At 61.6% G+C, this 16,100-nt stretch overlaps 1 protein-coding gene across 1 annotated transcript in view; it reads left to right on the top strand.

Annotated features, from left to right (window-relative positions):
• Window positions 1-4,083, top strand: part of NTSR1 (neurotensin receptor 1) — a gene marked incomplete at both ends in the record, with an annotated part of 33,392 nt that extends 29,309 nt beyond the window's left edge. Inside the window, 3 exons of the mRNA XM_081292287.1 lie at window positions 1,477-1,678; window positions 2,797-2,887; window positions 3,834-4,083. Coding sequence (XP_081148413.1) covers window positions 1,477-1,678; window positions 2,797-2,887; window positions 3,834-4,083 — 543 coding nt within the window. The remainder of the gene's footprint in view (window positions 1-1,476; window positions 1,679-2,796; window positions 2,888-3,833) is intronic.
• Window positions 4,084-16,100: the final 12,017 nt, after the last annotated feature.

The raw sequence follows: 16,100 nt of genomic DNA, 5'->3' as shown, positions 1-16,100 counted from the left end.
CAGGAAATAAATCAACCTGTCTTCAGCAGGGAAAGGAATACTCATTCTGTTCAAGAAACAAGTCTAGGAGTAACAGCTGCAGGCACAGTGGGATCCAGGGGCTCCCAGGTGTCACGAGTGGTTTTCTCTCCCCAGTGCCGGCTTCATTCCTAGGCACTTCTCCCCAGTGGCTGCAAGATGGAGTCTGCAGCCACAGGTGCTGTTTCCAGTTCAGTGAGCCCAGGGCAAAGCCTGTGTCCTGCATCAGACTAATGTGATCGGTGCTGAGATGACAGCGCGGTGGTCATTTGTCTGATGAGGGCCAGGCCAGGGCTTCGGAAACGTGCTGGTGGCCATTTCCCTATGGGGAGTGGGCAGCTCCCCAGGAAAGGAGACAGAAAGAGCAAGGGCCCTGTGGCCCAGTGCCCGCCGTCATGTTAGTGTCCTGTTGCCTGGGGACCAGGAGTAGGGACCAGACACGTGCAGGAAGGAGCCTTCCTGCCAGCCACGCCCTCCTGCTCCTCTTCAACCCGCCCCAGAAGGGAGGCTGGCGGGGAGCAGGACTGTCCACACACCAGGTCAGAAGGTCACTCCCCACACCCCAGCAGCTTGTCCCCTTTAGGCACAGTTTGAGCCAATGGACCCAGGGTGAGCTCAGGCCTCCTCTCCCTGAAGGCGCCAAGCCCTCCTGAGTGGGGTCTGGAGCTGCCGTGGGGGACAGGGCCTTCAGGGTTGCTTTGGCCAATGCACCAGAGGCCCAGAGAGCGAACCTGTCCATGTTCTAGAAACTTCCAGCATTTCTGGGCAGCTGTTCTGGGTCTCCAGGTTCCCTTCCCTCCTTCACAGGTCATGGCCATGATTGTCCTCCACAAAGGGCACCAGGCCCGGCACTGAGGCCACTGCTGGCCAGCACCCGCCTCTCACTCCCACTGGGGCATGCCCACTGGTGTGCTCTATTCCCGTGCCGAGTGGCGCCTCCAATTCAGGAGGTGGCATGGCCACTCTCCTCTCTGGACAGGCCTGGCCACTTGTTAAACAGGTGCCCATGAAGGCAGTCTCAGCCTGCATCAAATCCAGGTCCTGCCACCTCTGAGCCGGTGGCCGAGGCTGGCCCTTGGTCTCTGGGACTCTGTGTCCGGGGAGGTTGCAGGTGTGGATGGGGCCAGGTGCGGGGAAGAAGGGCTGATGCTTCCAGCCTGATGAGGCAGCGGGTGGGGTGACGGTCCACCTAGGGTGACGTGAGCAGTCAGCACACAGGGTGGGACCTGTCTCCGTGGAGCAGCCACATAAGTGGGGCTGCAGCTGTGGACGTGACCTGCCCAGACCTGGGAGCCAGGTCAGGTGGGGAGGGCTGGGGACACTGACGGGGAGTCGGCTCGGGGCTGGGGGTCGGGGCACTGGGGGGCCAGGCCGCCTGGCCTGTGTGGGTGGAGCGCCTCCCGCTGCAGGCCCGGCTGGCCTCCTGCCCAGGCTGACGCCCACCCTTGCTCCCTGCAGATCAACACCTTCATGTCCTTCGTGTTCCCCATGGTGGTCATCTCGGTCCTGAACACCGTCATCGCCAACAAGCTGACCATCATGGTGCGCCAGGCCGCCGAGCAGGGCCGGGTGAGCACGGTGGGCGCCCAGCACAGCACCTTCAGCCTATCCGTCGAGCCCGGCAGGATCCAGGCCCTGCGGCACGGCGTCCGGGTCCTACGTAGGTGACCGTGGGCCCTGGGGTGGGGCCAGTGCCGTGGGACCCAGAGTGGAGCAGGGCTCGAGGACAGGGGACAGAAGCCAGGGCGGACGCCTGGCCGGGTGCTCTCCCTGCCTCCTCTCCTTGGCGCCTCACCAGCCCGTGGGGCGGGGCCTCTTGCTCACAGGCAAGAAGGCAGCAGAGGTGGAGGCCAGCCCTGCGCGCTGGGGACAGGGGCTCTGGGGACCCAAGCTGTGCCCCGCCTGGCACCTTCAGACAGCGATGAGCCAGAAGAAGGAAACAAAGCCAGTGACGAGGCCCCGGGGCGGGGTTCTGGGCGGAGGGCAGGCTGCGTCCTGCTCCCTGCACCTCGGGGTGACTCCAGGTGTGAGGCGAAGGGGTCAGGGAGGACTCTCATTCCAGGTGCCTGGACCGCATTTCCGTTTGCCAAAACCAAACCTCAGCTCCTTCCTGGGCCCGGCCCCTCAGATTTGTTCTGGGGTGTGGCCAGGTCTCCGGGGACTTGCCCTGTTGAGTCCCAAGTGCGGCCACTGCCTTGCTGGCAGGGAACCTGAAGGCCAGCCCTGCAGCCCTGCAGCCCAGAGCCTCCCGCCCAGGAGCTGGGGCAGGGCTCACGAGGGGGCAGCGGCCACCCGGGGCCCAGGCTGTGCCCAGAGGCAGCACCTGTGGAGAGGACTTTTCCAAACGCTACGTCCCCTGGAAGGCACTGCCCCCACCTCAGTCTCCCGGTCACTGAAGCAGAGTGACGGGGACCTGGTCCTGAGGAGGGGTCTGAGGGCTGCCATCAGAGGAGCCCTGGCTGGAGCAGCAAGGGGCACCCCGGTCCCAGCAGAGCTGCCCTGGGGATGTCGCTGGTGGCGATCCCGTCAGTGCCCTGCAGATAGCCCGCGGTGGGCTCTGCGGCCAACACGAGGGTCTCCAGCTCATCCTTCCTTTGCAAGGCTGTTCTTGCTCCTCAAGGTCCTTTGAGATTCCTCATGAATGTCAGGACTGGACTTGATGGGATCGCGGTGAGCCGACAGCTCACTCTGGTAGCCCGGGCAGCTTAGGAACGTGTCCCCCTCTGTGTGCTTGGGACGTCTTCCTGCATCTCTTTGAGGCCCCGGTCTGTCCCTCAGGCGCTGTGGTCATCGCCTTTGTGGTCTGCTGGCTGCCTTACCACGTGCGGCGCCTCATGTTCTGCTACATCTCTGATGAGCAGTGGACCCCGTGAGTGCTTGGGCCCCGAGTGGACACCCCCAGGGCAGGTGGAGTGGGCAGCACAGGGCAGGGCTGGGCTGGGCAGGAGAGGCTGTGGAGGGCAGTCAGGCAGAGGGGCAGCAGACCCTAAGAATCCTGCCACGTTTACATTAGGTCTCAAGGGGCAGCTGTTGGGCCACCACAACCTGGGCTGGACCCAGGGACCCAGTGGAGTCACACTCGGGGCTGTGACTTGTCACAGCTAATAACTGTGGACACAGGAGCAGGAATCAGGGGGAGGCAGACACGCTTAGCTCCCCAGAGGCCAGTCACCTGGGAAACCTGCAGGCATCCCGGCACCTGGGTTCTCCCGGGGACTGGTCATGGAGGCACACGAGGTGCCCGCTATCTGGCAGGCAGCAGCGTTCTGGGCTCCAGATGGAAGAGAAGGTGCGTGGCATACTCCCTACGTGTACAGAGAGTTAAGGTGCAGAGCCTCCCACCCGGCGGTGGTGAGGTCCTGAGCCACACACCCGCCAGCAGGCCTTTCTGAGGCCACCGCCACGGCTGCAGCGTACACTGTCCCATGCACGTCAGGGCTGCCAGGTCCGCTGGTGACAAGTTCTTCAGCCTGATGGGCACCCCTGGGTCAGCATGCCTGGGGCGGGACAGAGCAGGGAGGAGAGGGCAGGCCCGGGAAAGGCTGCTGAAACTCCCACCCGGCAGGGAGTGAGACGCCCTGGGGGGGCAGGCAAGTTAGGCCGGGGGTCAGCCAGGCCTTGGGTGCTGGGCTACAGGACAGTCCAGGAGGGCTGCAGGAGAGGTGAGGACCAGGATAAATGGAGCCCTCCTGAAGAGGCCAGGTCCAGGCAGGAGTGCAGGAGCCAGACCCAGGTCTATTACCAGGCGTCCACGCAGAACAGCGCAGCTGCGCCTTGCCTGTGGGCGGCAGGGTCTGAGCGCCTCTCGCCCCCAGGTTCCTCTACGACTTCTACCACTACTTCTTCATGCTGACCAACGCACTGTTCTACGTCAGCTCCACCATCAACCCCATCCTCTACAACCTGGTCTCCGCCAACTTCCGTGAGATCTTCCTGTCCACCCTGGCCTGCCTCTGTCCCACATGGCGGCGCGGGAGGAAGAGGCCAACCTTCTCCAGGAAGCCCAACAGTGTGTCCAGCAACCACGCCTACTCCAGCAGCGCCACCCGGGAGACGCTGTACTAGGGTCCAGCGGGAGCTTCGAGGCCTAAGGAGGCTGGGAGCAGGCGGCAGCCCCACCCAGGGCCTCCAGGGTCCGGCCAGCCGCCAGCTCGCCTGGGCCTGGGCCCAGCACCCCCACCACAGAGGCTTCTTTCCCCCACCCTGTCCCCGCTTCTTCATCCCCTGCCTTTAAAAGCCAGATGGAGACTTTGTTCACCTCCCAGATCCAAAATCAGCCTTTCACTGAACAGCCAGTGCTCAGTGGGGGGCAGTTTCTTTGTCCCCAGGTTAATGGATGGCCAGAAAGGACATGAAAGGAGCCCCCGGGGCTGGCCTGGGTAGCTGGGCTGTGTCTCCCCAGGGCGCTTCAGTGCCCGCACTAGGTCTCACCACAGGACCCCAGCCACCGCCCACCCCAGGGGTGGACAGCCAGGAGAGGCCACCGCCCACCCCAGGGGTGGACAGCCAGGAGAGGCCACCCAGCCCGGCATGGGCTCCATCCTGGCCTCCCTCTGCCTCTGGTTCAGGGTGAGTCCAGTTCAAGGTCCAGTAAGTTCCACTCCCTGGGCCTCACACCCAGACCCTGATACTCTCCTTCAGGCCTGGGGACCATGCTGGGTGTGAGGGGACCCCTCCTACTTGCCCTCACCCTGGTGACCACAGAAGAAGCTCAGGCTCCAACTGATACGTCCATAAAAAGCCAGCCTGGACGCTCCAGCCCAGGGCCTCCCCTCCTGCTGGCCCGACCTTTCCCTGGGGGCCCTGCAGGGACATCCTGCAGGAGGGGCCGAGACCCCACAGGTGCAGAGGGAATTGCAGATCGGGGTGTCTGCCTCCCCCCCCCAGGTGTCCTGGGTCATTCAGCGCACTCTGAGCCTTGAGTCTCAGACTGAGCAGGCTGAGGACCGGCAGGCAGCAGCCTGGGATGGCTTTGGGGGCAGGGGGTGGCCTAAGCAGTGGGAGGGCATGGGCCAGGGCTGCTGGGACCATGTCCTGTGTCAGGTGCCAGGTGCCCAGGGCTGGCCGCAGGTCAGGAGCCCGCTCCAGGCACCCTGCTGGCCAGCAGCCCGCGGCTCAGACACGGGTTCATTTGTCACCAGCTGCCAGGCAGCAGCCCTGGCCCCAGGCTCTGGCGCCTGGAAGAGCCTGCCAGCGGGCGCCTCCCTGGTCTCTAGGAGCTGTCTCCAAACAGGACAGAACCTGCCCAGGCCCCCTGTCGAGAAGGTTCTGAGCCCCTGAGACAGATCCCAAGATGAGCTTCCTGGACCAGCGGGTGCAAAGTGCCAGGAAGCAAGACTGAGCCTGTTTAAAAGTAGCTTCTGCCGTCTTGGGTCCCCTGGCCCAGGAGGGGAACAGGTGGATGGGCAGACAGGCTGCAAAGCAGCACTGTCTTGGGACACAGGGATCCCGCTGTGGCCACCCGGTTCAGGCCACTCTGCTATCAACTGGAGTGCTCTTTGGACCCCACGAAATCCCTCTGTAAGCCACATGACCTTTCAGGTCACCAAGGGCAGGCCTAGGCAAGTCAGGCCCATCTGCTCCTTCACCCCAGTGCCCACCACAGGGTCTGCCCTGCCCACTCGGGGGTTCTGGAGGTCAGGGCAGCACCACCCTAGGCAGTGGTGGGTGAGGCTGGGCGCTGGCACCAGACATCTGAGCACACTCACACAGTCCACCCAGAGATCCCTCCCGGACTCCAGATGTTGGCATGACTCCTCTGAGCCTCAGACTCCCGTCCAGGAGCAGGCCTGGCCATCCCACCTCAGACTGCTGGGACTGTCCTGGAGGCAGGAGGGACACACCCTGAGATAAGGCCCAGTCCACCAGAGCACTGGAGGCGGGTCTGCATGGAGGGTCTGGGCTGCGACCAGTGTCTGGCTAGGTCATCATCGCAGTCCTGAGTGCGGAACGTGGGTGGGCACGTGTCCATGCAGTGCCACACGCGCCCGTGACACTGATGGGATCCCAGCCCTGAGTGCTGTGGGCATGTCTCCCACAGAGACCAGAGTCCCAGGAGCCCAGTGTTGATGGCAAAACCCACTGTGTAACTCCAGGGTCCCTCGGAATGTCCCCACCCCACCACTCTGCAGTTGAAGAAGCCCCCATATCTCAATAAAGGACCCTGTGGACCCCAAGTTGGACTTTTCTATTGAGGGCCTCCGCGCACATCCCTCTCTCACTCACTCGTTCCCACGGCGATGGCACGGGCGAGTCCTGCTTGGCATTCTTTTTTTTTTTTTAAAGTAAGTGGTAATTTTTTTAAATATCATTTTTATTGTTGCTGTTTATTTTATTGTTGTTGTTTATTTTTTATGTGGTGATGGGGATTGAACTCAGGACCTCATGCATGCTGGGCAGGCACTTTACCACTGAGCTATCTCTCCAGCCCCTGCTTGGCATTCTCACCAAGACGCGTGGGCTGAGGACTCGGCTGGGGACCTGCCAGGGTGAGCACAGAGCCCCCCCCCCGCCCCCTCCCCAGCTCCTGAGCAGCCTCCACTGTTCTCTGCAGAAATTCCCCGCGCACAGCCAACAAAGTACCTTCTAGAACTCTGGTTACGTGTTTTAAAGTAGAATTACTGGGTCTGGGGGTGTAGGTGAGGGACAGAGCCTTTGCCCAGCAGGCTCTGGGCTTGATCCCCAACACCACAAAAAAATGGGTGAAATATAACAAACCCCTGGGTTTAGCAAGTAGGATTCTCCTTAAAATAAGACGCTTGGCACAGACAGGAGCAAGGCCAAGGTCTGGCCGCAGTGAGGGGCTGCGGACCCCACGAGCCGTGCAGCTCAGCCCAACGGCTGTGCTCAGACCAGAGCGACAGCAGAAGACCCCTGACAGGAGGCCCACAGAAACCCGCCAGCTCCCCTGCCTCCAGGACCTGGCGCTGACCGCCTGCCTGGCCTCCCTGCCGGTCCACTGTCTGCTTTCCCTCACCAGGTTCTCTGCCCAGCGCAGGAGCCCCCACGACTTTTGACCTGCCAGGTCTCTGCTCCATCCCAGTCTCCAGGGAGCCAGGAAGGAGTGGCTTCTCCTGAGAGTGGGCCATGCACCGGGGACAGAGGGGCATGGGTCCTGTCCACCTGCATGAGTCCCCAGTGGTTCAGGTAGCCACACTCACACATGCTCATTCACACTCATACACACTCACACTCATGCACACGCTCATACACATGCTCATACATGTTCACACACACATTCACACACACTCATACACACTCGCATCCCCCAGGCCCACAGACGGAGGCAGGGCCTTGTCCACAGCCAAGTGCTGCCTTCTGTGGGGCAACAGGAAGCCGTCCAGACTGCAGGCCTCCAGGACTCCCCCACCCAGTGTCCCTGGTGGTCGGGGGACTGGTCAGCACCAGAACCACAGGAGCCTGCTGAAGGTCGGCCTCCCGGTCCAGCCCGGCCTATGCAGTGGGGAGCACCCCCCTCAGCTCCCCAGCCCCCCCCATTCATCCAACACCCACGCCCCAGCCAGGTGCTCCTGGGACAGGTGTCCTCAAAGGAGGCCCGGCCCTTTCCTGAGAGGCAGAGCCGCAGCTGTGAGGCTCCAGAGCTCTGTGAAAAGGCCTTCAGTCCCACTCCCTCAGAGGCCTGGGGAGCTGGCCCCCACACTGACCTCAGAGGCACGCTGACCAGAGTGTCAGAGGAATGAGACTCACGGCAAAACTCCAGCCAGTTGTGAGAGGGAGGTCGAGGGACAAAGGGCAGGCAGCCCTGACCCCGAACACCCTCCAGGCCAGCCCGCCAAGGTGAGAGCCCTGGCCGAGCCCTCCCACCCTGCAGGTCTTTGGAACTCAGCCCTGTTCCAGGACCTGGACAGGGGAGTGGGCGGGCTCACACCATTGCTAGGCAACGGGACGGGCTTGGGAGAGGATCCTCTATGTCTTGAAGGACACGTGTGGAAGGACACATAACACAGCCCCTCCCCTCGCTCACAGCTCCCTGCAATTATGACCTGGACCCGGTTCTTACCAGAACACCATGGAAACCACGTCCAGGCTGGATTGATGAAAGGAACACCACCCATCAGAGACAGCCCGCCAAGGCGGGGCAGGAGGCGAGGCAGGGGCCAGCGGGGTGGACAGCAGACAGCACCAGGTGGGCAGGAGGCCGTCCAGCACCTGCCCTCCAAGGGCCTCCCAGCACACACAGGCACAGCCTGCAGAGGATGATTGTGCACTCGCTACGCTCGCACAGCACGAGTGTGACACTAGTGCACAATCTCATGTGGACACAAGGGGGACGTGCAGTGCAGGTGAGCGTCACATGCTCGTATGCACACGCCAGGGCACACTCACACACCATGAGCACGTGACCTGCACGCACACGCCGGCCCTCTCACCCACAGGGCCTTGCTGCCTGGGCTGCCTGGCCCGGCTAGTGAGGTGGCCAGCAGAACCACGGGAGCCCAGGAAAGCCCAGCTGGGCCAGAAGCCCTAAGCTACTCGGGCCTGGGGCAGGACCTCACTCAGCCACCCTGTCCTCCCCCACAGCTGCTGAGCACCAGTCAGCAGTTGGAGCCGGCTCTTGGGGAGGAAGGCAAGAACCCCCAGCTCTAGCACACACAGGACCCCAGGGGAACTCATGCCCCTCTGAGAAAGGAGTGGAATAGATCCCCGCCCGGCCTCCTCTTCTGCCTGACGGTGATCACTCAGTGGGGCACCAGCCTTGCCCTTCACGGGCCCTCCTCCCTCCCCTGCCGACCCACACTCTTCCTGGGGTCATCCCAGGCACCTGACATTAAACCCTGTTTCAGTCTCTCCGCCAGAGAGAAAGAGACCAGGGCGTCCGAACCAGCCATAGGAGGTGGCCACATGAGGACAGGAGCCCAGACACCAGATCCCAGCCTAGACTCAGGCATGGGTGGAGACTGAGGGGGATGGGAGAGAGCAAGGGGAGGACACACAGAGAGTGAGGGAGAGGAGGAGAGAGGGGGACAGGGAGGAGCAGGGAGGAGAGGAGAAGAGTGGGGGAGAGGAGGAGAGAGGGGACAGGGAAGAGCAGGGAGGAGAGGAGGAGAGTGGGGGAGAGGAGGAGAGAGGGGGACAGGGAGGAGCAGGGAGGAGAGGAGGAGAGTGGGGGAGAGGAGGAGAGAGGGGGACAGGGAGGAGAGGAGGAGAGAGGGGGAGAGGAGGAGAGAGGGGGACAGGGAGGAGCAGGGAGGAGAGGAGGAAAGTGGGGAAGAGGAGGAGAGAGGGGGACAGGGAGGAGAGAGGGGGACAGGGAGGGAGCAGGGAGGAGAGGAGGAGAGAGGGGGAGAGGAGGAGAGAGGGGGACAGGGAGGGAGAGGAGGAGAGAGGGGGAGAGGAGGAGAGGAGGAGAGATGGGGACAGGGAGGAGCAGGGAGGAGAGGAGGAGAGTGGGGAAGAGGAGGAGAGAGGGGGACAGGGAGGAGAGGAGGAGAGTGGGGGAGAGGAGGAGAGATGGGGACAGGGAGGAGCAGGGAGGAGAGGAGGAGAGTGGGGGAGAGGAGGAGAGAGGGGGACAGGGAGGAGCAGGGAGGAGAGGAGGAGAGAGGGGGAGAGGAGGAGAGAGGGGACAGGGAGGAGCAGGAGGAGAGGAGGAGAGAGGGGGACAGGAGGAGCAGGGAGGAGAGGCAGAGATCTGGATCCTTCCCTCCACCCAGACAGGAAGTGAGCCCCTGGGTGCATGCAGCTGGCAGGACCAGGGCAGAGACTCCTGGGGCACAAGCCACAGTCCTGGGGTCCAGCCTGTCAACAGGAGCCTGTTTCCCACACCTGCCCTGAGACAGAGGCCCTGGCTGAAGTCCATCAGCCCCCAGGAGGGAACCAAGGGCTACTGCTCTCTGTCAGGGGGCCAAAGGGGAGGGGTATGCCCTGGGGCCACAAAGGAAGGGTGGGGCTCTGCTGGGGTGTGTCCCTCCCTTCCTCTCCCCTGGGCACCAGGCTTCGTGCTGGCCTTGGAGAAGGACAAGTCAGTCTCCCTCCTACTCATCCAGGACATGCTGATGCCTCTAGGGCATTCTCTTGATAAAGCTGAATTGCTGGGCTCTGGGCAGGGGGAGCTTGCTGTGCCTGATGGCTGTTGGGGACACTTTCCCCCAGGAGGGTCTGGGGATGGCCATGTCCCCGAATTTTCTTCCAGCTATGCAGAGGCACCCAGAGAGCCGGTGCAAGGAGACATAGCCCACTGTGTCCCTGTGTGCACATGACAGGCTGTCCTGGCGAGAGCCCTGTCCCTGGAGCAGTGGCCACAGATCCGAAGGGGAAGTGCTGCCAGTGGCTCACAATGGATGAATTCTGCTCAAGTCCCTCTCGCTCTGAGCAGCAGGGCCAGCGCTAGATGCGGGTGTCCTGCGTCCATCACCCACCTAAGCCTCACCTGGACTCTGTGTTACTCCCCCACGCTACAGACAGGAAGCTGAGGCTCAAAGGCTGTGTCACCTGCCAGGTTCAGGCAGAGCACATGGCAGGGCTACTGTCAGCTGTCCCGCCTGGAGCCCATGGAACATGCAGAGAACCTCTGGGCGCAGTCCTGCAGGGGAGGACGGACAGCTCCCCAGGGCAGCCGCAGGTCTGGGTGCTCCTGGTGCAGGACCCACAGGAGAGGAGCAAGTCAGCCGCAGTCCACCAGCCTGTCCAGGCCCTCGCAGCACCAGCCACGCCTCCGGGGCACGTGCACCTGTGGCCTCCAGGTCAGTCCTGTGCCCTCCCAGTCCCACCTGGGAGCCAAGAAGTCCATGTGAAGCCCCGACAGACTCCTGGGCTAGCTGGCTTCTAGGTCGGACAGACGCTCTGCCCCCTCGAGCGCCGGCTGAATGAAGCCACCTGGGTCCCTTTACCAGACGCCCATCCCACCACTCCCACCTCATGTGCCCCCAAAGGCCACCACTACCCCACATGCCACTCCAGAGCTGGTGACGCCAGCAAAGATCGCAGGAAAGGGCCGGTGCCAGAGAAGGAGGGCTTCCAGGGCCAGGGGCACCTGTGCACCCACCTCCCCAGATTAAGTCGCCCCAGAACTCCTGCTTCCCTGGTGCAGCTCCAACCAACTCCAGGGGCCAAAGATCAACACCCAGCTCCCTCCAGGTCCCAGCAGCAGGGACAACCCAGGCCCCACCCAGCAGGATGTGCCCCAGTGCCCACAGGGTGCCCCGCTTGGTAGCACGTCTCCCAGCTGTCTGTGCCTCCCAGTGTCACCTCCCAAAAGAACAACTGTACTCAAGCCCTTGCCTCAGGGTGGTCCTCAGAAGCAGCCCCCTGGCTGGGCCTTTAGGATTGGACACCAGGACCCAGCTGCCAATCATAAATGGGGGTCAAAGTCAGGGAGTAAAGAAGGAACAACCAGGGGCTCCAGCCTGTCTGGCTGTCCCTCTGTTCAGCCCCAGCAGTCCACCTGCTGGTCACTGCTGCTCAGTCTGTCCAGAGTCCCCGTGACCCCTGCAGAGTTGGCCCGGGTTCCTTCCACCTCCGTACTCTGCATCTGCCCCGCATCTTAGAGATGGCACAGGACCTGCGCCCCAGCATGGCCTCCCATCTCCCTGACACAGATGAAGCTCAGGGGACAGGCCAGTGCACAAGGGTGGACATGCAAGCTGATTCCTAGCCCTTGATTCTCCAGCATGCAGTGAGCCATCTCCCACCCTGCACCGGCGTGCCCCTGACACCAGCGCCCACCGTGGGATTGGCGTCTCTGGGCCACAGGTGGGTGTATCACACACGCTGCAGAATTGTGCCCACAGCCGATAGCATCTGCAGGAGGCTCCACAGCTCCCCTTTGAAATTGCTGGTGGGAGATTCCGCATGCTTCTTGCTATGTTGGTCACCAGGAGCTCAGAGGAAGCCCCAACCTTCAGGTGAGCTCTTCCTGCCACTGGGAGGTGCCCCTGGCATGAGACACCAGCACTCCTAGAGTGGTGGCCACAGACACTGCAGCAGGCCTGCATTAGCCTCAGCCTGCCCAGCTGCTTCAGGAACCAGATGGACTGGATTGCGAGGGTCACATCCCATGGTACGAGGACAGCGGCTCCAGGCAGCTTGGCCAGCTCCCTTGAATAACTCTCCAGACCTACTCTTCCGACGGGAGGTGCCCTCCACCTCCAGAGTGAGCCCGAGGACTGGACAGAGCTGGTAAGGATCCCTGCCCCGGGGCCTCCTGGGTTGCAGTGCTGACCGGAGCTGCCCAGCTCTGGAGAAGCCCTGGGCACTTGTGCGATGCAGGTATCCCTGCCCTCATCAGCACTGTGCTGCCTGAAATCCTGGCGCCAGAGCTGGAGGAGGTGGGGACACCAGGGCACTCGTCCAGAGAGGGGCAGCAACTGCCGGAGGTGGCCTGAGGCTGAGGGTCCCTCAGCTGCCCCACCGGCTTGGCCTGCGGGCTCCCAGCACTGGGCACAGGACAGGGACTCGGGTGGCATTGTTCTACCCTCTGCACCTCGCCACGTCAGGCCCCGGGGCTGGGGCCATCAGGGAGCTGGGGCCACCCAGCCCCTTCCCCTGGTTCCAATCCCCCAGCCCCTCACCTCGCCCTCCAGTTCACTGTGTGCACATTCACGAGATGGAAAAATCCCGTTCTTTTATTGTAGAAGCAGTCATTCTCGTGAAAAATTTGAATATGAAAGAGTACATAGTAGAGGCGAAGTCTGCGCGCATCCTGCCCAGAGATAATTACACTAACAGATGGGAGAACAGCCGAGAGCACGCTGGCATCCGAGCAGCTGTCGAATGTATATATAGCCTGCGAGCAGATCTCAGGCACGGGCTGCGCTTCTCGCCAACAGCTCCTCGCACGGAGCTCAGGGCGCCCCCTGCCTCGGGGTGCACAGCGGCAGAGGCCTCTATCCTTGAGATTCAGAGCTAAAATGATTTGCTAACATTTAGATGCTCTAAAAGCAAAATGGCCTGTCTTGTGCAGTACAGAGATCCTGGTCCCAATGGTGTCAAGCAGGGAAGCAGCCTCGTTACTAAGACACTGCCAGGGACAACATTAGGCAGCAGGTGGACTGAGAGGCCCTGAGGTCCCCCACACCCTGCAGCCTTCGTCTCAAGAAACAGCAGCATGACTGTCTATCCCCTCAGCAGGCGGAGCCAGGCCCCTCCACCCTGCACCCCCCTGAGAGGGGGATTCGGGGTCAGGGCGAGCCCACTTCTAACTGTCCACCCCTGCCCTGCCCTGCCGGTCCTTTTAGTACCAGGGATTGAACCCAGGGTTACTCTACCACTGAGCCGCATCCCAGCTCTTTTAGATTTATTTTGAGACAGGGTCTCATCAAGTTACCTAGGCTGGTCTCGAATTTGCCATCCTCCCACCTCGGCCTCCCAAGTCGCGGGAATGCCACTGCACCAGTCTCGCCCAGTTTTATTTTGACTTTTTTATGGGAATATTCAAACATACTCCACTCACTTCCATGTCGATGAGCTTAGACATCCCCCACCACCTCCTCACCTGTTTCCTTTAAAGTAATTCATTCAATAACTGTTTGATGAGCACCTGCTAGGCGCCAGGTCCTGGGGATCAGGAATGAAGCAACATGGTCCCTGCCCTCATGATGCATACTGCAGTGGGTCCGATGGTACCAAGTCTTTCCCCACTGATCCTGGAAATGGGACCTTACATGCGAAGAGCCTTTGCAGAGGTAAACTTATTCTCAAGATGAGACCAATGTTAATTAGGATGGACCCTACATCCAGTGACAAGTCTCCTTATTATAAGAAAAGAGGGCCAGCCACCCTGGCGCACACCTGCAATCCCGGCAACTTGGGAGGCTGAGGCAGGAGGATCTAAAGTTTGACTCCAGCCTCAACAACTTAATGAGACCCTGACTCAAAATAAATCTAAAAAGGCCTGGTAATGTTTCTCAGTGGTAGAGCACCCCTGGGTTCAATCGCTGGCACTGACCCCAGGAGGAGGAGGAGCAGGAGGAGGAGGAGGAGGAGAAGCAGGAGGAGGAGGAGGAGGAGGAGCAGGAGCAGGAGGAGCAGGAGCAAGAGGAGGAGGAAGATCAGGAGGAGGAGGAGCAGGAGCAGGAGAAGGAGGAGGAGCAGGAGGAGGAGGAGCAGGAGGAGCAGGAGGAGCAGGAGGAGGAGGAGGAGCAGGAGCAGGAGCAGGAGGAGCAGGAGCAAGAGGAGGAGGAGGAGGAGCAGGAGGAGGAGGAGCAGGAGCAGGAGGAGGAGGAGCAGGAGCAAGAGGAGGAGGAGGAGGAGGAGCAGGAGGAGAAGGAGCAGGAGCAAGAGGAGGAGGAGGATGAGGAGCAGGAGGAGGAGATGACACGGGGAAGCTAGGCAGGACAGAGGCACTCAGAGCACACCAAGGACCCCCAATGGGAGAGAGGTCTGGGGCTGACGGCTCCTTGGCCAGAGCCCCAGGAACCAACCCTGCCTTACTAGGAACCTCTGGCCTCCCCAGCTGTGAGGAATGGTTCTGTCATTTAAGACCCCCAGTTGGTGGCACTTTACATGGCAGCCCTGGGGACCCTGCACAGGGGTCAAAGGCCTGTGAATGGATGGCGTTGCCCTGGTACAGACATGACCACCCTGCAGGAAGTGGGCTGCTGCATTAGGCACCTGAAGCTCATCACGCCCAGGAAGGGACACTGCTGACCACTCAGGCCAGGCCCCAGGCAGCATTCGCAGTGAGGCAAGAAAGCCTGTCCTTGGTGGCTGTCCTGGATTGAGCCATCCTCCATGAGCCACGTCCCTGGCCACGGCGGCCCACACTGTCCTCCGCAGCTCCGGCCTTGCCTGGAGTCAGCCCCATCTGCTCCTAGTCACAGGCTGCATCAGCCACACCCAAGAGCCAGTATCTTGAGGACAGCCCAGGAGCTGAACAGGGCTCTCGGCTGGCCCCATGGACAACTTGGCCTGTGCATGGGTTTATGCAGCAGGTTGGAGAGTTTGGAGCTGCGGGATATTGGGGGGCAATGGGCACGTGACACCCCAGCCCTTCACGTCCCCATGTTCATGCTCCAAAGAGGCTTCATGATGCAGGCACCTGGCCGGCATTTGCTCAGGGATCTCCACGCCCACGCCAGTGGGTGCCCGTCAAGGGCAGCACCTGCCAGGACTGTGGAGCCCAGAGGAACCAACAGGCACCTCCCAGCCCTGCAGGAAGTGTCGGGGAAGGAGAAGGAAGATGGGGTCGCAGCAAGCACCAGGGAAGCAACGACGCAGGGCCAGGAGGTCGAGAAGCAGGTCTTACGCACACCACCCGACAGCGACCGTCATCAGAGATCCTCGGCCCCCACAGCCACCTCCGCGGTGACTGAGAAGCGCCTCTGGGGGGACATCTGCAGCCCTGCCCAGCCCACTCGGAGGATTCAGTGGACACACAAACCTTAGGGCCCCTGATTTCCACCTCTCTTCCAGCTCTAGCCCTGCAGGAGCTGAACCGCAGCACGGCCTGCCCCGCTGCAGGACCCCCCAGCTCAACAGACACCCAGCTCCAGCTGGCCAAGGAGGAGCCCAAGGACGGCCCCCTGTCCTCCTCTGTGTGGCACTTCCTCCTGCGAGACCGTGCACGTGCGCAGGAGGGGGATGCGGCAGCTCCAGGACCCACCACGGAGCCTGTGGAGCCAGCCAGACTCACCTGGACCCGCCCAGCAACCTGGCCCACAGGCCCTGTGTAGTTGCCCACTGCCCCCAGCCACACCCACCTCGCGTCTCTGACGCGCCTCCTGGGGCTGTCCTGGGAGTGCAGTCCAACCACATGGGACGGACGTCTCCAGTAACACCTCCCAAAGGCCCAACAAACAGGTGGGACTCGTTTTAATAAACAGTTAATTATCCTACTACCCTCCAAATATTGTCTCCTCAGCCTAGAATCACCATGAGAAAGTGCTGCTTCCACGCTGCGTCTTTGACACTAGCATGGATTTTACGCTCCAGCACCCCTCCATTTAGACACTAAATTTGCATTGGAAATACTTGATCTGTATTTGGATTTTGTAAATCACACAACTCAAAAAATAAATTCACATATGTTGCTCCGAACAACAGTAGTTTCCTGAAGGTTTTCAATGACTGGGGTGGAGCATTGGCCACTGTGGCTGGGACTTGGTGGAAGAGGCAAATCACAC

Source organism: Spermophilus citellus (assembly GCF_964194105.1).
Source record: "Spermophilus citellus genome assembly, chromosome: 4".
Classification (NCBI taxonomy): Eukaryota; Metazoa; Chordata; class Mammalia; order Rodentia; family Sciuridae; genus Spermophilus; species Spermophilus citellus.
The sequence above is the reverse complement of the archived record's forward strand: the minus strand, read 5'-3'. Positions and strand labels throughout refer to the sequence as shown.